We start from the raw sequence: 27302 nt of genomic DNA, 5'->3' as shown, positions 1-27302 counted from the left end.
TTTTCAAAGTGTGTGCAGATTTTCAAAGTTAAATATGTATCCATGCATCAAAACAAAACAATTTTGAAGGTCATCATTAATCTTTCTTCTTTGTACCAACTTTTTTCAGATGAAACCCATCAAACTCCTAATGGTACAATCACTAGCAACCTGGATCCCCCCAAGCTACCGCAGCACCTCAGACTACCCATTCAGAAAAGTGGGGAAACTGATCCTGGAAGAAAGTCCCCAAACAGACCTGCTTCTGACTGCCAGTCCGAGCCCAGCCCAGAGGTGGATGTGGGGAAGTTGGTATTTAGGTTGCAGGATGGAGGGACCAAGACTACTCCAAAGGCCACTAATGGACCTGTGCCAGGCTCTGGACCCACAAAGACTCCTTCTTTCCCTGTAAAGAGACCAGCTCCCCGGCCAGTGGCTCACCACAAGGAAGGTAAATGTTTAGCAATTCTATGGGAGGCAGAACTGAACCGAGCTACTTTTCATCTTGGAAACTTTCTAGCGTTGGAGGTATCTTCCTTCCTTGCTCCGCCCTCCCTCTCTCCCTCTTGTCACGCTTCCTCCTATTCCTTGCTTTTTTAATTGTAATTTTTAAAATTAGCTTGCAATGTAATTAGTGGGTTTCAGTATGAGATTTTAATACACATTTCATTTGAGTTGATTGATCCCCCATTTCCTTGATTTCCCCTTCTCTGCTGTATAATTTTACCCTCAATATTCCCCCTTCCACTTTGTTCTATTGTCTTCTTTACTTGCTCCCTTAGAGCCTCCTTTTTCCCAGTCACATGGGTCTCTTTCTAGTTTCCTGCCCTTTCCTCATATTTACTTTTTTGTGTAGGTGTATTTCACAGTTAGAAACTAAGATATGTGTATGAGAGACAATATACTGCAGCTGTCTTTCTGAGCCTGGGTTAACTGGCTTAAAATAATTGCTTTTTATTTCCATCCATTTTCCTGACAAATTTTATTTTTTCTTTATAAACAACTAAAATTCTTTTGTGTATAGATACCACATTTTCATTATCCATTTATCTGTTGATGGACATCTGGGCCTAGCTGTTATGAATAGAGACACAGTGAACATGGATGTGCAACAAATGATGTGGTCGGATATAAAGTCCTCTGAGTTCATGCCCAGGAGTGGTAGAGCTGGGGGAAAAGCAAGTTCTATATTTGCTTTTATAGATTCATCCACACTACTTTCCATAATGGCCTCAGCAGCTTACACTCCCACCAGTAGTATGTAAGTCTTCCTCTTTCCCCACATTGTGTTCTTGATGGCTAGCCATTCTCACTGGGTGAGATGGGATCTCAAAGTTGTTTTAATTTACAGTGCTTTGATGGATAAAGATGTTGAACATTTTAAAAGATATTTATTGACCATTTGTAATTCTTCCTTTGAGAAGTATCCTGTTTTGGGTTACTTCTGTTTATTGCTGTGAAGAGACACCACCACCAAGTCAGCTCTTATAAAGAAAGCATTTAATTGGGGACTTGCTTACAGGTTCAGAGGTTCAGTCCATTATCATCAAGGCAGGGAGCATGGCAGCATGCAGGCAGACATGATGCTGGAGGAATAGCTGAGAGTTCTATATCCTGATCCACAGGGAGAGAGGGAGACTGGGCCTGGCATGAGCTATTGAAACCTCAAAGTCCACCGTGAGTGACACACTTCCAACAAGGTCACACTTCCTAATCTTTTTAATCCTTTCTAACAGTTCTACACCCTGGTGATTAAATATTCAAATGTATGAGCCTATGGGGGCCATTCTTATTCCAATTGCCACAGTGTCTGTTCAGATTGTTGGCTCATATTCTAATTGAAAACTGTTTTTTTATATTTACTTTTTAAAGTTTTAAAACTATTTATTATAGATATTAACTCCTTGTATGTTGTCTAGCTGATGAAGACTTTCCCCCATTCTCTAGGCTGTTTATTCTACTGAATTGTTGTTGTTGCTGGTGGTGGTTGTAGTGTACAGAAGTTCTTTAAATTCATGTGGTTCCATTCACCAGTTCCTGGGCTATTTCCTGTTCAGAGATTTGCCGTCTGTAATTGTATTCTTAAGTGTTTACCCTTTGTTTCAGTGTTTCCAGTTTAAAATCTAGGTCTCTGATCGACTTTGAATTAATTTTTGTACAAACTGAGAGATAGGAAATCTAATTTCATTATTTTGCAAGTAATTATCGATTTTTGCTGACAGTTTGTTGAAAGGGCTGTCTTTCCTCCAGCATGTGTGTTTGACACTTTCATCAAAATTTAGGTTTGCATAGCTGTGCGTGTTTATCTCTGGTTCTTCTGTTGTGTTCCTTGGTCTGTATATCTGTTTTGTGCCAGTAGCTGTTGTATTACTACAGCTCTATAGTCTAATTTGAGGTCAGCTAATGTGATGTCTCTGGCTGTGTTTCCTCTGCTTAGAATTGTTTTGACTATGTTATTTCATATTTACTACAAATTTTAGGATTGTTTTTTCTGTCTCTATGAATAATGGATCTCAACATGTAGCCCAGTAAGGCTTTGTACAGTATATCCTCCTACCTCAGCCTCCTGAACCTCTGAATACTGGGATTATAGGCATGTACCACTGCACCTGGCCAGAGATCCTTCTAAAGGGAATGTGTTACTGTTTACTAGCACTGTGCTAGAGCATGGGTAAATAAATGTGGTGTAGAGTGGGGAACTGGGAAGCAGGATAGTAGAGAAATACCAGGAATGGAATTGGTGTGAGAAGTATGCATGAAGCCTTTCACACATGCTGAATAGCACCACAGATTTCTTTCTAGAGAGGAGCGAGAAACAGAGAGAGGGGAGGGAGGGAGATATTTTAGAGTATACATAAAGGCAAAAAGAAGTTGGAGGAAAAACAAGGCTGTCCAGATAAAGCAGAGGAAAGAAATTCTGTGGCAGGCTTAGTACATGCTGACAGCATTGTCTTTGGGCAGTTTAGTAAATGCTGTTTTGTGTGGATGCCAGCAAGATTTCCACAGAGCAATTGACACTTTCTAATTCTCTGGTTTGGTCCTCTAATGCATTTGTATGCTCATGTTATTTTCCATGTCTGTACCTTGGGCTTTATAGCTTTAAAATGGGAAAAAGTATACCTACAAACAATTTTTAGGATTAAAAGGCATAACAAACAAAATACCTGGCTCATAATCAGAAAATGAAATATGTTATTAATTTTCTCCCTCTGTCCTGTCTTCCCTCCCTACAATTTGCCTCTTATGGGAGGCAGCCAGGAAAGGCCAGACATCTATGGAGACATCTGCTTCAGTTTAGAAGTCATATATTGATCATCACATTAACCAAGTAGAAAGTTGGGTAACTGCACTTCTGCCCCCATGGTAAACTTTGCCCTGCCCGTTGTCAAGCCAGGTCCTGTCAGCTCAGCACACACAGTAACTTTTAGCCTTCTACATCAGTTCTGCCTCCAACATCTTTGGATATAGAATTCAATCCCTGTGCTATCCCTTCTGTTGCCGCTCTCACACTCCCATCCTTTGGGCTGCTGGCAGCAGCAGCTGTGATCTAATGGTATCAGTTAATGTAAGAACTGATCTGACTTGTCCAGAGTCATCCAGGCTTTCTCAGTCTGAGCCGCAGCATTGCCAGATTTTTTTTTTTTGCTCTTAAATCAGTTAGCAACAAGCCTATGTGGTACAGTTTCCCTTAAAGCCTCTGGCCTTCAGCCTTGGCAGAATTGGGATGGGTTGGGCCATGGTGGAGGCCTATAGCCAAATCTCTGGTATAGTTGCATCTTTAAACCTTCCCCACCTATCTCTTCACCTCTGCTTCCCACCCTAGTTTCGCTGATGCTCATGGTAAGTTCCTGGACACCAGAAGAGTTATCAGTTAATCAGTTGCTACACATAGTTCTCCCTCTGGGCTGAAGCTGATGATTAACCCAGTGTGCTAACAAGCAACCTGAACGGCAGGCTTGGAGAGAGAGTTGTCTCTTCTGCTTACCCACTCTACACCAAGCAATTGTTATTCTTTTTCACCTTTGTTGTTGAAGATGCTTTGTTGCGTCCGCTGTTCTGAATGTGTCACTGTCCTAACTTCTCCCCATCTTTACCCTTTTCACTGATCTAACATGTGAGTGCATTTCATTGTTCTCCACATTTTCCCTCAAAGCAATTAGAAATAGCAGAAGCGTGGTGCATGTTAAAGGGCTTATTCCATGACAGTCAAGTAACTTTGCAATACCCACTATTGTTTCTTGATGGAATTTTATTCAGGACCCTTTTCTATCCCAGACATGGACCTGTATGCTTTCTCTTATTCATTGCATATTTTTATTGCTGGTAAATGTGTGAGGTAGGTTTTACCCTACCCATTTCAAAGAAAGAGTGACTCAGACATGAAACAAATTGTCCACAGTCCCTTGGGCTATAATATGCAGAGATGTTGCTGGAAACTAGATGTTTGGGATGCTTCATAACACATTCAATTTTAAAGATTTACTTTATGCATATGGACATTTGTCTGCATGTATGTATGTATCATTTGTGCACCTTGTGCCCATAGAAGCCAGAAACGAGTGTTGGGTCACCTGGAACTGAAGTTATAGATGGGTGTGAACCACCATGTGAGTGCTGGAAATCAAATCTGATTCCTCCACAAGAGCAGCAAGTTCTTTTAAACACATAACCATCTCTCTAACTCCATAGTCTTATTTTTTTTCTGCCTTAGCTGCCACCTTCTTTTCTGTCAGGCATTACTTTGGGGTATACAAAATTAGCATGTCTCCATTTGACCATTTGATGTTATCTTTTAAATTAATTTTCTAGGTTAGCATATAAACAAATGTCATCATGGCATCTTCATGCATGTGTATTTTATTTTTATTTTTATTTTTGTTTTTTCGAGATAGGGTTTCTCTGTATAGCTTTGAGCCTTTCCTGGAACTCACTTGGTAGTCCAGGCTGGCCTTGAACTCACAGAGATCCGCCAGGCTCTGCCTCCCGAGTGCTGGGATTAAAGGCGTGCGCCACCACCGCCTGGCTGCATGTGTATTATACTGTGTTGCCATGTCTTGCTCTCTTTCACTATCCTTCCCTGTGCCTCCTCTAACTCATTCCTTTTTGTTCCCCAGTTAGTCCTCCCTTCTACTTTCTTTCCTAGTATATGTATTACATTACTCTCTCTATTTCCTGCCTCCCTTATGATTGTCTTCCTCTACTCTTCCCACTTTCTATTTTTGTGGCTCTCCACGTAGGTACCCCCTCACACACACATCTATTAATATCTAGGTTCTACATGTAAGAGAGAACATGTAGTGTTTCCTCAATCCTACTTTCTCTTATCGGTTCTGGCTTTACAAAATGCAAGTGTGTAGTTTCTACAAAAAGATTTAGGACTTTTGGGGAGAATGAAGAGGACAAAAGGCTATATGCCTTTTGCTTATATTTGTACATTCGTTCAGACATCAAACTAAGCAAAGAGAAAGACCAAGATGAAAAGCCATGATTCTGCCTTCCCATTGTTCATAGTGAGAATGGCCCATAGGCTATCAGTTCCATCCCAGTGTAAGCTATGTTCTTGGGTGATAGTGAGAGCATTCCAGTAAGAGCAGGGTGTAGGAAGCCCTTCATTCTTCCTGAGGTATAGATATTAAAGTGAGTAGCATGCCACACAGAAGGGCCCTATGACATGTGGGTTTAAGAGCCCTGCTCAGATTCTTTCCTCTCTTTGGTGATATGCTCCTGGGCTTGGAGGAAGAATATTTGCAAGACCTTTTTCAGTTACACAGCCATTAATTCTTCACTGGGGTGACTAATGCTGTAAGTGGCATTTGTATCTGCTCTAAAAGTATTAGGAACAGACTTGCTCCTGCAGTAATGGGCGTTGCTGGCCATTATCCACATTTTCGTGTTTGCACTTATTATACTTAGGCTTTAGTAATCTACTGTTTGGTTTTCATTTTCTGCCTTTCCTGGAGTCTAACTCCAAATTGTTCCATAAGGATAATTAATGGCTAAGAGGAAAGGAAGGCTATATGATGAGTATGGAGGAATGTCATAGAAAGCAAGAGATCATTCTAGAAGGCTGGGTCTGAGCTATAGGAAGAAACAATCTTCTCCCTGCTCTGTAGCCCAAGGTTGGATATAGGTGGATATAAGGAAAGGTACAAGAAAGTTGCATAAAGTCAAAAACTGATGACTGTTGCATCTCCATAAATCTGCACATGCTAAGATATTTGGTCACCATCATTTGACAGAGGATGGGAAAAGAAGTAACAAAATGTTTTGGAGAGGCCAATAATTTTGTAGTGAAATCCATGTTTTGGACCAAGATTCAAAAGAAATTAAAATGATTGCAATTTGGTGGAATACTCTAGACTAGAGAGAATTTGTGGTTAAACCCCATACTTCCCTCAGTGTATGTTTTAAATTTGACTCTGTCTCTCCTAGCTGTGGTATTTCAGGTAAATCATAACCTCTCTGAACCTCTCATTTGTAGAAGAGGTTCATAATTGTGCCCATTGGATTGCTATATAACAAGGAAAAATGGCATGTGTATACCTGTCCCATTCCAACTACCCTGTAAATGGAAGGAGTTGTTTGGCTTTAATAGCAGGCTGTTGTAATTAGGTCAGCTTTACTTTCTATTTCCCACTATTAGTAGTGTGGGATAGCACCTCCATTACAGGCAAGTGAACTGCGCGTGCGTGCGTGCGTGTGTGTGTGTGTGTGTGTGTGTGTGTGTGTGTGTGTAGGTAGGTAGGTAGGTAGGTAGGTAGATGTGGCCTATAAAGCACCTAGTTATACAGTAGAGGCTCAAGAAGTGGCAGATTACAAGACAGAGACATCCGCTTTTCTGTATTCTAGAGTCTTGGAGAAACCTCAAACGTAAAATACAAGCAGAAGAAAACAGCTCAGAACTACATATTTCATCTTTAGCCTGTCTATACAGGTGATAAACACCCAGAAAGAAAAAAGCATTGGGGAGGAAAGGGACAAAAAAAAGGATCTTTAGCTCTTCTTAGCTCAATTCAAGTCTAGTTTGGTCTGTGGATCCTCTGATGGTCCTACTCAAGGGTATTCACTCATACCTCACTTCTTAGAGCACCCATGTTTGGCCCTTTAATGTGACTGCTGAGTCACAGTGCTCTCACTTATTTCCCATGACTATGACTTCTCATCTCAGTTTGGCTTTCAGACCCTAGGGAAACAGTATCAGATCATTTGTATGCATTCCTTGTTGGACACAAATGCCCTCACAAAATTCCCAGTATACTGAATACTTACTTTAGGTTTCAGAATGCCCTTGAAGCTTGAGGGTATTTTGCTTTGTGTGTCCTACAAAGCTCAGTTGGAAGCCTAAAAAGGGAAAGCTTTCTTCACTGTCCTTCTAAAAGACTGAACTGCATTTTTCTTTACTCAATAAATATTTGTTGAATATCTGCCGGTTACACGCAGAGCAGTTTACTTGGGTCTCTTGGGGATACAGAGATGAGTCCCACCTGGATCTTGCTCTCAAGTTGCTCCCATTCTAATAGGGGAGAAATAGCCATGAAAACAAAGAGCCAAAGTACAAGATTCAAAGTACAAGACAACCAGTGCCTTACGAGCTAGAGAAAGGAACTTGGAGAATCTTAAGCTTCCTAAGAGACATGGCACTTAAGCGGATGCAAATTTGGGCATGTGGGAATAGGATAAAGAGTATCTTGGAAAGATGATTAACTGCAAGACATGCACACAGAACAATAAATAATGTTTGTCTGGATTGTAGCATATGTGAAGAAGAATGGTGGAAAGCGAGATCAGAAAGGACTGCTGAAGCCCAATGGAAGAGGGTAGTGAATGCCAACTTAAGCATTTTGGGTATTGTCTGCAGGCAACAGGGAGCCATGAAATGGAAGTCCATTTCTTGAGAGGTAACAGGAAGGTGGAAGAAAGGAAGGGGGAGACTGATAAAGAAATTGAGGCTTCCATGGTATTTCCAAAGAAGCATACAAAAGTCAGCAGAGAGAGGTAAAGGTTTACAGACTGATACCATCTGCTGATTCATCTGCAAAACAGTCCAATATTCATATTGTACTGGCAGAGAAATGAACTGCTGACTTACACAAGCTAGTTTTAGTACTAAGATGAGAACCCAGGTTTCTTGACTTCTAGTTATATGACTTCTTTCCGTGCCTTGCCAATTTGACACTGTGGCTTAACTGTGACTGAGACAAATTAGAGACAAGAAAGAACAACACCGGGGTCTTTCAGCCAAGAAAACTCTTTGCTGCTACTTCAAAGCATGACTTGTAATGAATCATCAAGTTGGAGTTGCGTATAAAAAGGGCCTAATCAGACTAACAGTTAATGGTGCTTACTTTCCAGGCCCTAGTTAGATGTCCATTTGGATGTGGCTGTAAAGGTAATGAATGAGGGTGCTGTTTTGAGGATGCTATCTGCTGTACTCATCAAGAGAAATGAGCCCTAGGATAGGCATGACTTCAGGTAGAAACATTTTCTGGCTCAAAAAGTGTAGTATCTTTCCTAGCAGACTCCCCGCTCCAGTAACCAGTAGAAGTGGGATATCACTGTCATTGCTGGTCATCTGTGACCTGCAATGTCATAGCTGGTCATCTGTGACCTGAAGTTCAGTCTTTTAGAAGGACAGTCTTTGTAGGACACACAAAGCAAAATACCCTCAAGCTGCAATGTGTGGCTTATAACTTTACAGCTCACACTGCCCATCATCACATGTACCTGGGAAACACTCATGAGCAAGTCCTACTCCAGTCAAACTAGAAATGCCGAGGATGGGATCTGGTTACTGTATATTTAAAGGTCTTCACACGTTCTAATGTGTAGCCAGGATTGAAATCCACTGCATCACTGGGACCTGAAACAACATAGGTTTCAGAAATCACATGCGCATGCATCTGTTCGTGGTACATGCTGAGGTTCCTTTTCATTCTGGAGTGTCTTCCTCAATAGTAGAAAAGGCATATCATCTGTGCAGAATGATGGCCAATCTTAACTATGAAAACTGTGTAAAAAGCATTAAGCTCAGTGTTACAATACTTGGAACAGAACTGGTGTTTCATAATAAAAGTAGCCAGAACTGGAACTGTGTGAGACCCTGGGATTAATCCCTGTACTGCAAAATCAGTCAATACAAATAAATAGGAACTATTTTTTACTTATTTTTTTACTGTTATCATTTGCAATTTTATATTATTACTACTAATAACAACATAGCAGACACCGGGGGAAAAGTGAATATGAAAACAGAAGATAAGAATTTCAATCACTACTCTATCACAATCTAAGCATACATGTAATGGGGAAGTGGATTTACCATTCTGAGCCTCAGTTTCCTTCTCTGTAAAATAGAAATGGCATGAAGTCTCTATTCTTTCCTTCTCAGCTTACTATGAACATCATCTGGGAGAATGTTCCAAACAGTATCAATTTGTTAGGGAAAAAAATCAATTATTATTACTTTGATTATTTTTTTCTAATGCAATTGTATAAAATCACCCTGTCCATAAATGTAAGCTAGAGCCTAGATGTGGAGATAGAAATTCTATCTGTAAACAGGAATAATGTTTTACTCATTCCTCTACTAGTATACTACTTATACTGTACTATCAGAATCCTACCTTTTCCCCTGAGATTTCTCAGTGGATGATTTATTTTAATATGTAGCTCAGATTTGAGCTGGGTCTTGTAAAACATAATTATAGTATTTTTATTAATTTTTTTTGCAAATTTCATACTTGCATACAATATTTTTTATAATATTTACCCCTCTTCCCCATAACTCCTCCCAGATCCCTCCATCCTCTCACCCCTTTCAAATTTGTTTCCTCTTTTTTGTTTTTATAAAACCTACTGAGTCTGATTTGTGCAGCCCACATTCTCCTGAGTATGGGAGCCATCCACTAGAATGTGTTTGCTCTACCAAGAGCCATAGTGCAAAGAAAACTGACTCTTCCTTCCCTAGCAGCTCTCAGCTGTCAGTAGCTCCTCACCTAGGTGTGGGCTTACATGCCCCTCTCATCTCCATCCTGGAATGTTGACTAGCTTGATCTTATGCAGGTCTTGTGCACAAAACCACAGCTGCTGTGGGCTTATGACTGAAACAGTCTTGCAATGTCCAGAAGACACTGCATTGCTCTTATAATCTTTCCAGTCTTTCTTCTGCAATGATTCCTGAGCCTTGGGGAGAAGAAAGGTGAAACCACTGGCACCTATTCTCTGCACTTTGATTAGTTGTGAGTTTCCATGTTAAATGTTATCCATTGAACAAATTAACTACTCTGATGATATCTGAAAGCTACATTAATCTGTGTATATAGAGAAACAGATTAGAGGGCAGTTTAATTCTATGTCTGTTTAGCAAAATGATAGTAGTAGGTTTTACCCCTTGACCTAGTGAACTCTGCAACCATAGATTTGAGACCGTACTTACAGTACTAGGCATGTTCTTCCTCCTGTGGAAACCCTAAATCCAATCAGAAAGAAGTTGGTTACCCCTATAACATTCATGCCATTATTTTACCTACGAGCATATCTTTACAGGCCAGTTGTTATTTTACCATATAGGATTCACAACTAGGTATGACTGCTGGTAACTCTGTCCCCCGACCCCCCGCCAGCAGTATTTTGAAAGCTAGCCATCAGAAAGAAGGCTTCCTGGTCAAGTACTAACTTGATTTCTCCACATTCTGTGTCCAAAGTATGTCGTATCTTCAGCAATATGGTCTTATCATTATGTTTTGGTGGACAGCCAAGAGCAATTGCAATAGACTATATTGTTCTGGGGTCTCAAAGACACTTCTGACCAACAAATTGAGGGGAAATATCTCACACCCGGCACCATGCTTTTTATTTGGTAACCTATGGCTTCTGGAAGGAACTTTGTTCCCTGTGTATGGAAACTCCAATTAAATTATTTTATGTATTTAGGAATCATATAAAATGATAGGTCTCCATATGGCCTTTTCAAACATCCTTAGTGTTGTATTTACCTACTCCTACCCACTCTTATGAATGGATATAGTGCTTATGATGTGAGCTCAGGAGTCCATAGAAGGAAAGAAGCAAAATGGTCTAATGCTTACTTACCCCTGCTTGTTTTGGACACTATATCTCTAACTTAATTCTTATAATCATCTTGTGAAATGATATTGTTATAAACCCATTTCCCAAATGAGAAAATGGTAGATATTAAATCACTGTCCAGGTTCTCACTGCTTGAAAGTAGCAGAATAAAGCCACACATCCAGGTCTTCACAATTCTAGACCCTCTGTACTTTCTCCTATAGCATACTATATGACCTAAAATTAACACTTGTTTTGATGGGGTGGTGAAGAGACCAGTTTGATAGAGTAGACTTGGTAGACAATGTCCAATGATTTGGAGCTAGCTTAAAGGAGATCTTGAACTTATGTTTAAGAGTTCGAACTTTATCCTTTGCATTTTAGAGCTACTAAGAAGGACTTGAAGAAAAATAAAACTGTGTAAGCTTAAGTAAATCCTATAGCAAGCAGTATTATACAGATGGAATTTAATGTCTTACTTTTACTTTAAACATCTTGAAGAAAGAATGAAAATCAAGATCTCCTAACATTAAGCAAATATCAAGATCTGATGTACTTGCATTGTTACACATATGGCTATATTAATATTGTCTTCATTGAGACACAAGTACTTTTTGTACAGAGTTTTGTTTCCTTTATTTGTTGAGACAGAGTCTCACTCTGTAGCTTAGGCTGGCCCAGAACTCACTATGTAGACCAAGGTGGCCTTGGACTAATGTCAATCCTGCTGCTTTAGACTCCCCAGCGCTGGAGTTACAGATGTGAGCTACCATGCCCAGCTTTATGGATTCATTTTTACTTTATTTCAGATACATATTTTGTCTTGACCTTGTCCAAATTCTTGTCAGTTTATATGTGATATCTATTGGTTAATTGCTTGTAAGAATAAATTGTTTGTTTAGCCTTTGTAGTTGTGTCTGATGTTTTGCGACTAGAATATGTTTTGTGCCAATTGATTTTTCTTATTTTTTATCTTGGATGAATTTCTTTGAGCTTTTTTTTCAAAGTAGAAATACTGGATAAACAAGTATGAATTATTGCCTATGCATGGATGTGTTTCATCCAGATTGTTCCAGAATGCTTGATAGGTATCTAGATAGAATAAGTTCAGTTTATCATGCCACCAGCAGTATGTGAGTCCATCTGTTTTGCCATAATCTTGCCAGTACCATTTCATAAAATCTATATGTTTATTATGATTAACCTGTAAGCCAGAAATGTGGAGGTAGGAAGGTGAGTTACGAGAGTACTTTAGTACTGAATAGGACCTTTTGAGATTTATTTTAGTTTTAATTATATGTATATAGATGTGCATATGAGTACAGCTGCCCACAGAGTCCAGCAGAGAATGTTGGATCGCCTGGATCTGGAGTTACAGGTTCTTATAAGCCTCCTGACATGGGTGCTGGGAACCCAATATGGGTCCTTTGCAAGAGTAGTAAGTGCTTTCAATTGCTAAGTCATTTCTCCAATCTCAGAATCTGAATTTTAGTGGTTATGAATTTATCAAATTCAAGTTTCTCATCAATCACCTACTATGTGACTGGCACTGTAGTAAACATACTATTTCCTAACTTAATGCCTTCAATTTCTGTAAACTGGTGTGTTGCTACTCTGAATTACAAAGCCAAGGAAATGTAGAATTAGGAAAGTCATAACAAACATAAGGTACATGAAGTTGTACAGTCCAGGTTTAAATGTAGGCTTTCTAAGGGACAGCAGCCAGAAGAATTTTAAAACAAAAATAAAGAGTTGTTGTTAGCCAAGAAGAAATAGGGACCAGAGAACATGGCCCAGCCAACCCCAGGTTACCTACTGATGCTTAGTGTTCTGTTTGGCTGACTATTCAGGTCCTTAGTGTTGTCTTCTCTCTTAGGAGATTCTGACTGTTTCAGCAAAGTTCGGCCCCCAGGAGAAAAGCAAACAATCATCCGTCCTCCAGTGAGGCCCCCAGACCCTCCTTGTCGGGCCAGTACTTCACAAAAGCCAGAACCAAAGCCAGATACTGTGGCTGGCAATGCAGGGGAAATCCCATCATCTGTGTAAGTAACATTTTCTCTCAACTTGACCTAAGGCCTGTGCTGGCCACTGGAGGTGCCTTCAGGGTCTCCATCTCTGGTTGCTAAGTGTATACAGCACACAACTCTGGAACATCATTCTCTTCATAATCTAGGAGACTAGCCACTGCCATCCCTGTGTGAAGTATTCCATTCAACCCCCAAAGCTGAGCTATTTCACTAGAGATGAAGACTTTTTCAAAGTCTATTATAAAGTCTCATTCTTTTTCTTAGCTGCCCTGATGTCTGTAAAGTAGAAAAATTACTTTCAGTTTTTTGCTCTAGAAATCTTTTCTTTATCTTGTGTTATTGCTACTGGTTTTAAAGTAATTTAATGAGCACATTTTTTTTTTTGTCATTGTATTTGTGCTTGGGGCTTTCTTTCTTTCTTTTCTTTTTTTTTTTTTTGCAAGAAAAGGGTACATTTAAAAAAATCTTCCAAAATGACTCAGGACCCCTAAAGATCCTCTCTCAGTACAGGAGCTGAGCTGACATCCAGTAGGCCCTCTGGTGGCTGGGCAGTAAGCTGGGGAGCCAGGGAAGAAGCAGAGCTAAGGAACCAGCTTTGCTTGACCCTCCTCAGACTTGCCTCCTGGACCCTTCTTAGCACATTGCCCCCTGATCCTCCTTTTTCTTGTGTCTTTTATTGCTGGTAATTGTAAAATTAGGGAAAGAACAAAGCCGCCACAACTTCAGCTGATTAAAAAAGCATATTTACAAAGTGCCCTAAACCACACTTTGAAACCAAAGATTGTTTTCAAAAGACAGGTCTGAGTGGACCACAAACTTTGACCATTCAGGATCAATAAGTAGTAAAGGGTCTTATTTGTTGCCTTGGGATGCATATGGCTTCGGAACCATTTCTCATTCTGAGTTTTGCCCAGATCCTTGGCTTTTTGCCAGCCAAAGTAGGACCTTTCCATTGGTCCTTGGTTCTCACGTGTATTTTACTGTAGCTCTGGCTTCTATTTGCAGGGTGGCATCCAGGACCAGATTCTTTGAAACAGCATCCCGGAAAACTGGAAGGTAAGAGACGCAGGAGACGCAAGAGGAGGCAAAAGGCAATTTTGAATAAATGCATCAAATTTGTCTCAGCAGTTTCTGCTCTTTGCATCTCCTTTTCTGTTTCTCTGTAGTTCTTGTTCTCTCTCCGCCTCTCTCCCTTCTCCTCTCCCACCTCTTTCTCCTGCAGTTATTGTAGATTGGCTTCTATTTCTCACCTGTGTCCTGTGTCTTACGTATGTCTCTGCCATTCTCAGCTTCTCTCTGTCACTTTTTGTGTTTCTCTGTCTGTGTTCTCTTTATGCCATCCTCCTTCTTGTTTTTCTTAACTTATGTCTCTGTTGTCTCTTTATTACTCATTTTTCCCATTCCTTTCTTCTGTTTCTCTTTCTCCTTCACAGACATACATATGCATGTACACTATTGTATGTACACATGTTTTGTCTTAGTTAGGATTACTATTGCTGTGATGAAACACCATGACTAAAGCAAATTGGGAAGGAAGGAGTTATTTGGTTTATACTTCCACATCATAGTCTGTAATTGAAGGAAGTCAAGACAGGAACTCAAACAGGGCAGGAAGCTGGAAGCAGGAACTGATGCAGAGGCCATGGAGGAGTGCTGCTTACTGGCTTGCTGCCCCTGGCTTACTCAGCCTGCTTTCTTATAGAATCCAGGCCCACCAGCCCAGGGATGGCACCACCCACAATGTGCTGGTCCCTTCCCATCAATCACTAATTAGGAAAAAATTCAACAGACTTGCCTACAGCCTGACCTTATGGAGGCATCTTCTCAGTTGAGGCTCCCTCCTCTCAGATGACTATAGCTTGTGTCAAATTGATATAAAACTAGCCAGTACACATCTAAAGCTATATTGAAAAAAAGAAACCTTACACCCAATGAAGGTCTTTTTGTTGCTGTTATTTTGCTTATTTAGACTTCATGGGATATAAGGTCAGCTGACAAAGGTATGCAGAATATAGCATTCTATTGTCTGTAGATTCAGAGTAAGTGTGGCTCCCATTTCGAAGATAAATAATTGACTCGATGATTATCAAACTGACCATCCACATAAATCTCTTGGAAAAACTGTAAAAAAAAATAATCTCAGATTCCTGGCTTCTATTCTACACTCACTAAAATTGATCTTTGAGTGGGGCCTGAAAATCCATTATTCCTCCTTTTGTTGTCCCCCTCTCGTATTTCCTCTCTCCTTTTTTTCCTTCTGTTCATCCTTCCTTCCATTTGTTTTTAATTTTTTTTTTTCAAATGCTGGTACAAGCTGTTTAAGCCCTGGGCATTTGGGAGCATTTGAAGGAATAGTTGCTTGGTCTTCAAGGTGCTTGCTGTGAGTTTGTTCCATGTGGCTAATTTGAGATTTTCAAATTGTGCTTCCTAGCCAAGAACAAGAGTTAGCTCTTCTAGGTGGTCAGTTCAAAGCAGAACAATGCACCTTTACCATCAATGGGGCCAGGATAGGTTTGGCATCTTCTTACCAATACCGTGAATCTAATTCACCAGGATGTGATTCCACATGACAAGTTACCATAGTTAGCTTGGCAGCCACAGATAGCTCTGGGATCAGCTAAATTCTGTTTAGACAATAACTTATCATTTAGTTTACTATAACAGATGAAAGTGAGGTCAAGTCCCTGATCCATTTTACCAGAGGCAAGAAAATAAAAAGGGTTTGGATTTGGATCTGGGGATTATAGCTCAGTGCTAAAGTATTTGTACATCATGCTTGAAGCCTTGAGTTCCACGGATTGGGGCAGGGCAGAGGGGGAGAGAGAGAGATTCTTAATAAGGTGCCTCCTATGAGTAGCACTACTTCCTGGCATCCTTTCTTCATCCCTAGGATAAATAAATCATTTGAGAAATAAACACCAGAGAAATTGAAGGAAATAAACAAGATTCAGGCGTGTTGAAAAGAAAGCTTTTGGGAAGAATTAATACATGAGCTGGGGCTTGATAAAATAGAAATACACAGGAAAATTTGGGGGGTTGATCTGTTTCTTAGGATAGGCTGTCAAGGCATCAGGAGGGGAATATTTAAGAGGCATGAACAAAGTCTAGCAGAATTGTTAGTGTAGGCTAACTTTCAGTAGGAAAACTGTTGCTAAAATGAGGTTGAGGACATCGAAAGATTGGTAATATTGCCAGTGCTCAGGGAAGACTTAGACCAACCACAATGCCAGAAGGCTTTCAGCCCATGCTTTTCTATCCACTCTTTGTCTGGGCTTCTAGAACTTAGACTTAATCCTGTTCTGTGTCCTAAGAATCACCTTGGAAGGAATGTAGGTAAGACTAAAGTACACCTGCCTTCAATATGCCATCTTGGCTACCTGTAGATTGTTCTTACTCAGAAGCTGCATAGAAATAATAATCCTCCCACCTCGAATCCACCACTACTATTAGTGTATTTACATGCTGGCCACTTAGCAAGATGTTACTAGTCATGTGGCTTATATGACCTTAATATGGTCATGGTTGCCAGCATCTTCTATCATCTCAAATAAAAATAATGCTGAGCTGTTTAACCATTGTTTTGCCTCCTTTAGTTTTCCATTTGCATACTTGACTGTAGCCTGCCATTTTGATAGCATCTGTTCCTCCTTCCATTGCCCTCTTCAGCATTTAAAAAGAAAAACTCAAAGGAAACATTATTAGAAATTTGTCAGGAAGAGAAGAGAGGAGAAAATATTTCATAAGACAATATAACTTTAGAAGTGATTAGTGTCCCACTTTGTCTATAATGTGGGGTGAAAAGAAGAAAGCTCAGCTGAACATAACACCAGGAAAATGGATTAGAGCCAGACTGCAAAGGTCTTGTATGACATATTAAGGTGTTTGCTCTTTGTATTGTAGTCTACTGGGGGCAGGTCATGGAAGATGTTTAAGTGGTGGTGCACATTCTGAGCTGGCTGAGTTGTAAAAAGATCACTTTGGTGGTAAAGATTGGAAGCAAGGAGACCAATTAGGAAACAAATCTTGCTGGCAAGAGTTGATGAAAGTCCTGATCTAAGGTGTTGCTGTGGGAATGGAATACAAGGACAGATCTGAGATCAGTTCAATCAGACCCTGCTGACTTTTCAAATATAAGGCATTGTGGAAGCACTGAGAGAGATAAGTCTAGCTTGGGCAATTTGGTAAATGGTACAACAATTAATCATAAAGAAACAGGTTTTGTGAGATATTTGCTGAGCTCAATTTCATACAGTCACTGTGAAGACACTGCGAAACATCCAGATAGAGATGCCCAGTGAGTAACTGGAATTTAAACTAATTGTCAGGGTGAGGCCTGTGCAGATTTAGTAATAGAACTGTTAGGTACAACCATTGTGTTATAGAACTCTAGTTTGGGGCATCACATATATACTGTAATATGAATAGTGACACTTTGGAAGAAGATTCCCGATATTTGGTGGTAATTGAAACCATGAATAGAAATAAAATAATTTAGGCAACTTGTTATAAGTAGTTTCAAGAGATGGGATAAAAATAGAAGGCTATGAATATAGCTGTGGGAACCAGCTCTTAGGTGGGATGCTCTGGCCGTATTGTTGAGGGGTTTATTGTCTATGATTGTCTTTCTTCCCCCAGTTCTCAGCTGAGTAAGTAAGGCTAATTTAGGGCTGATCAACAGGCTGAGCAGAGAAGGTCTGGTTTTTTAAGACAGAGGAGGATTTATCTCTTTCATGGTACTTCCCCTGCCTTCTTGCTCTTCTCACCAGTGGTGGTAATCACAGGATGTAAACTGTGGTCTTGGGCCAACTTCTCTATTATATCTACTCTCTCATAGTCTAGTACTCAAAAGATGCTTTAGCACCTGAAAGGTGCCTTTGTGGCTAGAATACTGGGTTCTCTGAACCTTCTCAACCTAGGAGAATGGAACTAAATGTAGTAAAACATCTGAGCAGAAGAATTTCCCACTGATAATCAAGTGACTTTTTTGGCATTAGCCTTTTTAGTCTTAATTTCAAGGGCTTCATTGACATCTTTCTTTTGTCCTCAGTTCTCAAGGAAAACTTCCTGGAGATGAGAGCTGAAGCCACAGGTATGTTGTTTCTATCCTTCATTACAAAACATTGTTCAAATAAGCCCTTTTCATGGCATCTAGGATTTTGAAGACTAGAATACTATACAAGTCCAGAGGGTGGGAAGTTACTCCAGGCCTCAGTTCACTACCCTAAAATTACATATCCCTGAATCTTACTTCATTTGTGAGGTTTTGTATGATTTGAAGTTCTCTTTCTCCTGTGTTTCCCCTTGGCTGCATTATTTTAAGATTGCTTTGCAACTGAATTCAGTAGAAATCCCAGGCTAGATATTTTGCCCAAGCACATTTCCTTTTCCAAGTCTCAATTTCTGTTTGTCAAATGAGATGATGGAACTTTCTGACTCTGCCATCCTTTGAGTCTAGAAGGAAACTAGCGACCTCCCTTTTGATATTATAACAAATGCCAAAGAGTCTATAGTCATACCACGCATCATACCAAGTCACCCTGTCAGTTCTTCCCATCTGAACCATCATCTTTAGTCCTGTTTTTTTTTAGTGCGTGGAACTTTCATATCCATGATCTCATTTGATCCACATCACATGCCAGAAATAAGGAGGATACTATGTGTTCTAACTCAACAAACAAAGGAACTTAAGTTCAGAGGGGATAAGTGACTTGCTGAGGTCACAGGAGACTTGGGGGTCAGGGAAATGTCTTTCTCCGCGTAGGACTTTTGATTGCTTGGTTATCAGATCTCTGGCATGACATGAACCAATATGCACATTAATGAGGCCCAAGTACCTGAAGTTTGGCTTGCCATGTGCTCCTTAGCCTTCTTTTTTTTTTTCCTGTCACTGCCAGTCCTGCATGGCCTAGAGATAGATAAGCCATTCCTTATCAGCCTTAGAAATGAAGGCCTGGTCAAAGGAAGTTTGGAGATACTGAAAGGACCATAAAGGCAGTGGCTAAGATGCAAGGGAGTACAGTGGGCGGCACTCTCAGAAGTTCTAGTATCAGGATTTTGCTTCCCCTGTAGATAGATTTTTTTTTTTTTAGGGAATTGGAGGTGGGGTCAAAGGCACCGTCTCTAGTCCTAATTATAGCAGCCTTGAGCCTGTTGCTTGGGGTCTGAAGTACAAAGTCCCTTTTCCAGATCAGGTACCAGTTATAGGGTAAGTAACTAGAGAGACCCAACTGCTCAATACCTGTTAAATATTCACCTAGGCCCACCTAACTCCCTACTTTTTTCTTTCCATTTCAGGTTTGAAAGGACTTGGCCTTGAGGGACCCTTTCCAGATTGTGAAAGGGCCCGCTTCAAACCCTTGTGAGCTGTTTGGTGCTGAAGAGCAGTTCATTTATGGCCTTGTGCCTTCAGTGTCTGGGAAGCTATAAAATAAGGAGCACATGTCTTAGACACGTGTTTGCTTCTCCTTTGTATTCTGTCTTCATCTCCCCAGAATGTCTGTTGTGAGCAGCTCCTAGGATACTGGATGGCTGGATTCTCTCAAGCTCCAAACTCTACTGAAGTGAAAAATACCCACTGACCTGTATTGAAGAGGGAAACCTAGTTTTCCACTCTTCTCTGAACTTCCTGCTTCCTCAAAGGTCATTGGACTCTGAATGATTCAGGGCTAAAGCCTGATGTTAGGGGTCTCACCCTGATCTAAAGGCCACTTGAGTTGGGGCCATTGTTTACCTTATTTGGAAGGGAGTAGGGATGTTAGCTGAATATTGGAAATTGAGCCATGTCTCTTTCTGAAGATATGGACACTGACTAGTACCAGATTGGCACCCTGGTACCATGACATGTTAATGAAATCCAGTGGGGCCAGACTGCATGAATGATTCCCACACAGTGGCCTTCCTCAGGATGGCCTTAGGAAGGTAGCCTTTCTGCTTTTGCCTCCAGCCTCTGAGAACAAATCTGCTAAGCATGTTTTGCATGTCAAAGCCTAGGCCTGTCTGGATTTCCCTTTTTCCTGCTTTCACCCAATAGCTTCCTTTTCAGCAATCAACAAATAAAACAGAAAATGTTTCTGTAAAAAAGGGTCAAATGTTAGGAAAAATTGTTAAGATTGACTGAGTCCAAGGAATTGTTGCTATTGCTTCGTATTTGCTTCTAGCTTACATGCTCTTTTATTTCCTGAAAAGCAAGCAAACAAACAAAGCTACAAACAAACAAAACCAGATCTTAGCCAAGGTGCCTGTGGATTCTGGAACTCTATGATGCCCCCAAGATGACATATACAATTCCATGAGGGTAATGCCTTTTCTGAGCAGATGGTTCATAACATTCTACTGGGTTTCAGATGGTACTGCAACCCAATAAAGGTTAAGAACCACAGCCCTTGAGATAAAAGACTCTTTACAGCCCATAAAGGGTTGGATTAGAAGGAACTTTCAAACGCATTTATACTAACAACAGCTTAGTTTACATGAAGAGCAAGTTAGTGACCACAAGAGGACAAGATCCCAGGTGTCTGAGCTCCTACATAAGGTTCTTTTTAGTACAGCACATTTATCTAGGAAGGGGCCTTGTAGGTGGTGGCTTTAATGGCTCTTTTGGGAGGTATTGACTTTTATCCTCTTTCTTGAGCTTCTCATATTTACCAGCAAGTAGAAAATTTCAAGATATAAGCCGCTGGTCCTTTCGTTACTGCTGGAGTCATTGAAAGTGCACTGAAGTAAAAGCCATGCAGGAAGTATGAAATCTGAGGACTAAACCTTTTTGAGCCCTGGTTTTTAGGGTGTTGGTGCTTCTGTTTCTGTGCAGATGCCTGGGCCACAGCCTCTGAGGCTTGCGGGGCTCTTATTGAGTTCTGGTTTTAGGGCTGGATCCTCTCTTAGGGCTGGATCCTCTCTGTTAATGAGGGAAAAGCAAGGATATGTGTAGAACTTGGCTATAGGAGTGGGCCAGAAGGGCTTCAGATCCATGAAAGATTATAAAGACAGTTTTGAGTCTGGTTTTCCTGAGACAAAATGCCATGGTAAACACTAAAAATATTAGAATATTCTTGAGAGGCAGAGAAAGACATTGTACTCCCAGTGGAAGAAGTATCTAGAAACTTTGCATCATGATTGCTGTGTTATGTGGGACATGGATGGAAACTCAGCTGGGAAAGGTAGGGCCACCAACTTTGGAGGCCAGGGAGCAATTGGTGGGGTAGTTCTATTTCAGTATCAACCCCCTTTAGACAAGGAAACAAAATATCTCCTTTTACTATCTGCTTTAAAGAGCAAAATTGCTGGGGTGAAGCATACTGTCATGAGATGAGATTGGCTTGGGGTGTGCTTGATGCGTAGACACTCACTAAAAGAGGTGATCAGAAGAGGTGATATGTGAGTGGTAACTATGGGAAATTAGCCGCAGCCCTAGCAAGTAGGTGAGAGAACTGTTAGGCCTTGAATGATAGTGACAACAAAAGTGCTAACATTCATTAAGCACCCTCTGAGTACTAGGTACTTCAAATACCTTATCTTCCATCCTTATAACAATCATGCAAGTCCTCATCTTTTTGTACAGATTAAGAAGGTACCCAGTTGCATTGTTACTGACTCTAGTAGTACACAGACATAGTGAGTACTAGAAGTGTGATTTCTATCCAGTCCTCTCTGACTTTGCACCCTGTGCAGTTTTCACTGTGCCATTCAGAGCTAGGTATTTAAACAGAGGGCACATTACTGGAGGTGGGTTGACTCTTGACTCCTATGTGCCTAACCAATATGGAAAGGAATACAGTGAACGAGGGAAGCAAGTGCAAGCCCACTTCATAAAGGAGTAAGAACACAGGCTGAAAGATAATCCATGGTGGCTTTTCTTCTCACTCTGAGTTGATGCAACTGGTAGTATGTTTTAGAAGATCATCTAACCTCCCCTTGTGACGTTGGTAGCCGGGAATTATTTGCCTTGGTCATTTTCCAAAGAGAAAGGGTCTTTCTAGGTGTTGCTGTGCTTTCCCAGTACATCGCTATGCCATTACATGGACGGTTTCATCGAGAAGTCTGGTGATAACCACGCATGTTTTAAGAAGCAGGCAAGTTCTCTCTGCCTTTGTGGAATTTGATGCCCTGGGGTCATATCCCTACCAAGTTTTTTCTGTGGTGAAAGCAAAAGTCAGGGGGTCATTTCATAAAAGAAATTTCATTGAATTTTTATATTTCAAGTTGAAAAAGAGGTGTTATGGAGTATCCAGCCACCACAGGGCAAAACTAAGCATTTAAGTAAGTAGCAAAATAATGTTATATAAGAGTACTTCGGAAGTAATGGCTACATAGGGAAGCACCTTTCCCTTTTCAAGACGTTCCTTTATTCTGTAAGAACTACAGAAGAGTAAAGGAAGTAGTTCGGCAACTCATAAAATAATTGCTTTTAAGAGAACATAGATCAGTGAAGCTGTTAATAAAGAAGCAGCAGACAATTGACCTTGACACATTAGAAGCCTACAAAAGCTTTAGAAACAACAGCAACAAAAAAATCCAGAGTGAAGCAAGATAACTTGACAAGATATTGTCAATGAAGAAAAGCCTTCATTTTCATAGGGAAATTGCCTATATGAACTATGTGTGTGAAATCAGAGAAAAGAATGAGATCCCTGAGCCCATTCACATGATTTTCAATGAAGTGTGCAGATTCTCTTGCATAAATGTCCTCCATCTGCTGTCTCATCATGGAAATAATCTTTCAGAATATCAGAATCATGGTCCCCACTATCTACCACTTGTGCTGTCTTGTAAAAAAAAAAAATCTAAAGAGAACTCAGTAAAAAATTCTTTTGAACCCAAGACTCTTAATCTATTCTCCACTTTGTAACATAGCTTTGCCATTCTGTCAGGTCTCATTGCATATGATAGCTGGCAATTCTGTCTTATAGATAAGGAAACTCGAGGCACAGGGAGGTGAAAATGACTTGCCCATAAGATACTAGAAATTGATAAAAATCCAAGATTGGAAACTACAGATGGCTTTCTGTTTACCATACTGCCCCAAAATAGTAGTGAACACAAATCCTGGGGCCAGAGAGATGGCTCAGCGTTTAAGCGTACTGGTTGCTCTTCCAGAGGTCCTAAATTCAATTCCTAGCACCCACATGGCAGCTCATAACCATCTATAAGTGTATCCCATAGGATCCAATGCCCCCTTCAGGTGTGCAGAAGCTCATGCAGACAAAACACCCATATACATAAAATTCATAGATAAATAAATCTTCAAAAGAAAATGAACCCCAAATGTAACTGGAGATGTTTAGAAATAGGATTAATGAAAACGTCATTTTTAGCATTGGCATTACCTAGAGACTTGTTAGAAAGGCAGTTTCTTAGGATCTACCCTAGACATCTGGAATATGAATCTATTTTAACAAGACCCCACAAGAGAATTCTATGCACATTAAAATTTTAAGAAACACTTGGCTAAGTCTGATCTAATCTGTTGAGAGTCCATAACATCCTGCTTCTTGCATTGTTTTGCACGTGGCCTGTAACTGTGTTGACAAGTGAATGAAGTTCCTCTATGTCCAAGAATAGCAGAACGAGTCTAGGGAATAAGCAGACAGAACGTTACTTGGCTGTCAGACTGTGTAACGGAAGCAGTAGAAAGACAATGTGGCAGTTGGAAGGAACTTTTCAGGAGCTCTGTGGTCAAGACTCAGCTTGGTAACTTCCTCCCTGAGATGCTGAGCATGTCATTCACATTGTCTACCTTTCGTCTCAAAGGATCTTTTCAACTTTTATACACAGGCCATGATGTAATGGAAGTGGACAACTCTGCTGGTCTTTGGCCGGTTTAGGATCTTCATTTCACATAAGAAAGGCAATACTGGGAGGACATTTTAATCACAGCAAAGCGGTGTTAACAGAAATTGTCAAGAACAGGAGGAACATAGCTAGTTAACCGGCTGGAAATTAGTTAATTTTCCAATTACAGTATAACAAATAAGGCGGAGTTCTGAGATTCAGCTGCTGCAGGCCATATACTCGATGAATCAACTCGTATTGTGGTTAAGGCTTTTCTTGCATTATTTAATAAAAACAAGATTTCTTGCTTCAGGCCTTTTGGGGGATGGTGGGAGGAGAAACACAAACAACGGGGAATTTCCTGCTTTCCATCATCTGCTTCTTACCTCTCTAGGTGAGTCGAACACCCATTTGAGAGCCACTAGCTACAAGGTTAACTTCTTACAGATAAACTCAGAGAGGGAAAAGGACTTGCCTAAGGTGTCACACCATAGCCAAGGGTAGAAACTAGGTGTTCGTAGTACCAGCATACAGGACTTTCCTTGGTGATCTGTTTGCCAGAGTCTAGTCAAGACACCTGCTCCCAAGAACAGGACATCCACACCGAGGAAGACTGCTATACCTGTCATCTGGAAGTTTTGTTTCTGCCATACATCCACAAACACTGCTTCATTTGAGTCACACACAGCCCTTATCACCTTATCAGAGCAGGTGTGATTTTTTTTTCCCATTTTCTTGATGCTCAGAGGGGTATCATAGCATAGGAAGCAGAATGGCCTTTTGGTCTTTCAAATCCTCTCATGCTGTGCTATTTCTCCAGGGGAGAAGAGGCAGGCAGGCCTGCAGCCCCTTAGTCTCTTTCCTGGGGCATATCATGAGCTCAAGTTGTTATAGTTTGGGTTGTAAACCTAGACTTTAACAGCTGAGCTCTCTCTCCAGCCTGAGCTCTAAAATCTTAATTGCTTCAATTTCATTGTTTCAAACCAGATTGATTATTTTTCCTGTTGGAGTACATAGAGTTTCATGATTTGAAATTTTGCAGAACAGTCTTGGGTTCTTTCCATCATTTTGTCCTCACAACAGCCACTTCAGGGGACAAAGTAGCATTTCTCAATTTGACAGATTTGGGCAACTTGAAATACAGCGGCACAGTATTAGTCTTTATGGCTGTTATAACGAATTATCACAAATTTAGGGCTGGAGAGATGGCTTAGAGGGTAAGAGCACTTGTTCCTCTTCCAAGGGACCTGGATTCAATTCTCAGCACACACATGGTGGTTCACAACTGCCTATAACTCCAGTTCCAGGGGATTTGACTTCCTCTTCTAGCCTCTGAGGGTACCAGGCAAGCATTTGGTGCACATACATACATACATATAAAACATGCCTAAAAATATATCCAGGTTTTTAATTATCAAAAATTTAGCACTTCATCATCTATTTATTGTCATCTGATTGTTTCTGTTGGTCAGAAGTTTTCCTATAGAATAGTTCAATTTTCTGAGTGGTTATCATCTGAGATATACAGCTCTCTTTTAAGTTCAATCAAGGTTATTAGCATAATTTAGTTTCTTCTGAGAGACTGAAGTCTTCAATTATTTTGGTTATTTATTTAAAAATTTTTGACATACAATATGTTTTGATTATATTCTTTCCCTTTCCCTAATGTCTCCTAGATCCTCCCCGTCTTCCTGCCCACCTAATTTCATGCCCTTTCTCCAAAAAATAACATAAAACCAAAAAATCCAATAAGACAAAAATATAACAGAACAAAAACTCTCCCCATTTTTAAGCCAACTGCCCCAATCCTTCTTGAATTGTTTCTTCTGCTTTTTTTTTTTTTTTGCTTCCTTTTTTTGCCTCTTCTGTTTAGGGTTTATTCCATAACAACGATTAAATCTACTAAAATCAGAATTTTCTCCGTATCTTAATATCTACATCAGCCTTAATTACATCTTAATTTTTTTTGTAGTGAATCATAGTTTGGGATATGAAATTTTCTTAGGGGACATAATGGATACTTGCATAAAGTATGAAATAGCTACCTACATAATCCCTGCCTTGCAGTTTTCCTAAAGATCTGAAGTAGTAATTGTACTTTCCATTGACATATCACTTGGATGTGACAGTAGACACTTGTCTACTAGATGAAAATCTGTTTTTAAATTCTTTGAATTTGACTTCATAACATTCTTATGAGGTACCCATTTGCATTAGCCCATTGTATAAAGGAGAAAACTGAGGCACAGAATGTTATAACATTGAACAAGTTCCCACAGTCAGGATATAGTGAATTCAGGATTCTAATCCAGATCATTCTTTTTACTATATACTGAGAAAATTCTAATTTATCAACCTAGAAAATTTCAATAGCAGGGAGATAGAGGCAAGTTTGATTTGAAGATTGGTCTAGGCTTGTTCCCTGTGTCCCATTTTGATAACACAATTAATACAGATGAGATTCTTGAAGACTTCTGTTAAATAGAGAATTGCTAGGTTTTTTACGGCAGAGTGAAGGTGCAGTCTTTTTGCAAAGGCTCAGAGGTGATAGTCTGTGATGGGTAAAGTCAAAATGGAGCACCAGGACTGTGTTCTTGAGCAGTGTTTCTACTTGAAGGCTTCCCATTAAATATGGGACTCTTCCTGTGTGCAGTCTGTCACTGTAACAAACACCAGAGATAATCAACTTTGTTTTGTCTCAGTTTTAGGGTTTTCAGTCCACGGTCATTTGGACCTATTGCTGTGGGTGAAACAACATGGGGGTGGGAGGAGCACATGGCAGAGCCAAGCCACTAAACTCACAGTCATGCAGCAAAATAGGACAGGATAGGAAGAGGCTCAAGTCATACTCTATTTGTCAAAAGTACACCCTCAATGACATGGTGACTTCCCATTAGTCCCTACTCATAAAGCAGCCGTCACTTCCCAACAGTGCCATAATGGGGACCTAGCCTTTAACATGTGGGCCTTTGGAGGCCATTCCATATCCAAAGAGTACACTCCATTTCTGTTAATTTCTTGGGACTCTATGAAGTCTGACTATGGGGGCCCTGAGACTCCCCACCAAAATGCCACCTGGAAGGAAAGCTGAAAAGAAGGTTTTGTAACTCTGACAGTGAAGCTACACAGTGACCTTTCTCCAGGCCTGCCTTTTCCTCTAGTATTGTCAGTCCTACATTTATTCCTCTGGGTTGTTTCCCCAGCTACTACTACCCAAAGTACTGGAAAGTGCCATCCTATGGTTAATCCCAGACACATCATGATGTGAGATATTGGGACCTCAGTCGTGATTGTCTGCCACCTCTTCCTTACACTTATTATTAGCCTCCCACTTCTAGGCCTGAGATCGAGGCAAACTCAGTTACACCGAGTCCCTCTATTACTCCCTGACTTCTTTTCTAGACATTGCAGTCAGACTCTAGCATTTACATTCCCACCCATAGAAGTAGTGTAAATAATGTT

General features: G+C 40.4%; 1 protein-coding gene across 1 annotated transcript in view; it reads left to right on the top strand.

Moving 5' to 3' along the window:
• Ophn1 (oligophrenin 1) overlaps positions 1-22889 on the top strand; it is a 348861-nt gene extending 325972 nt beyond the window's left edge. Inside the window, exons 21-25 of the mRNA XM_059250481.1 lie at positions 110-430; positions 12923-13088; positions 14079-14129; positions 18121-18162; positions 19368-22889. Coding sequence (XP_059106464.1) covers positions 110-430; positions 12923-13088; positions 14079-14129; positions 18121-18154 — 572 coding nt within the window. The 3' untranslated portion in view covers positions 18155-18162; positions 19368-22889. The remainder of the gene's footprint in view (positions 1-109; positions 431-12922; positions 13089-14078; positions 14130-18120; positions 18163-19367) is intronic.
• The last annotated feature ends 4413 nt before the right edge of the window (positions 22890-27302 follow it).

This window comes from Peromyscus eremicus, chromosome X, assembly GCF_949786415.1.
Source record: "Peromyscus eremicus chromosome X, PerEre_H2_v1, whole genome shotgun sequence".
Classification (NCBI taxonomy): domain Eukaryota; kingdom Metazoa; phylum Chordata; class Mammalia; order Rodentia; family Cricetidae; genus Peromyscus; species Peromyscus eremicus.
This window is presented reverse-complemented; position numbering and strand designations above follow the sequence as displayed.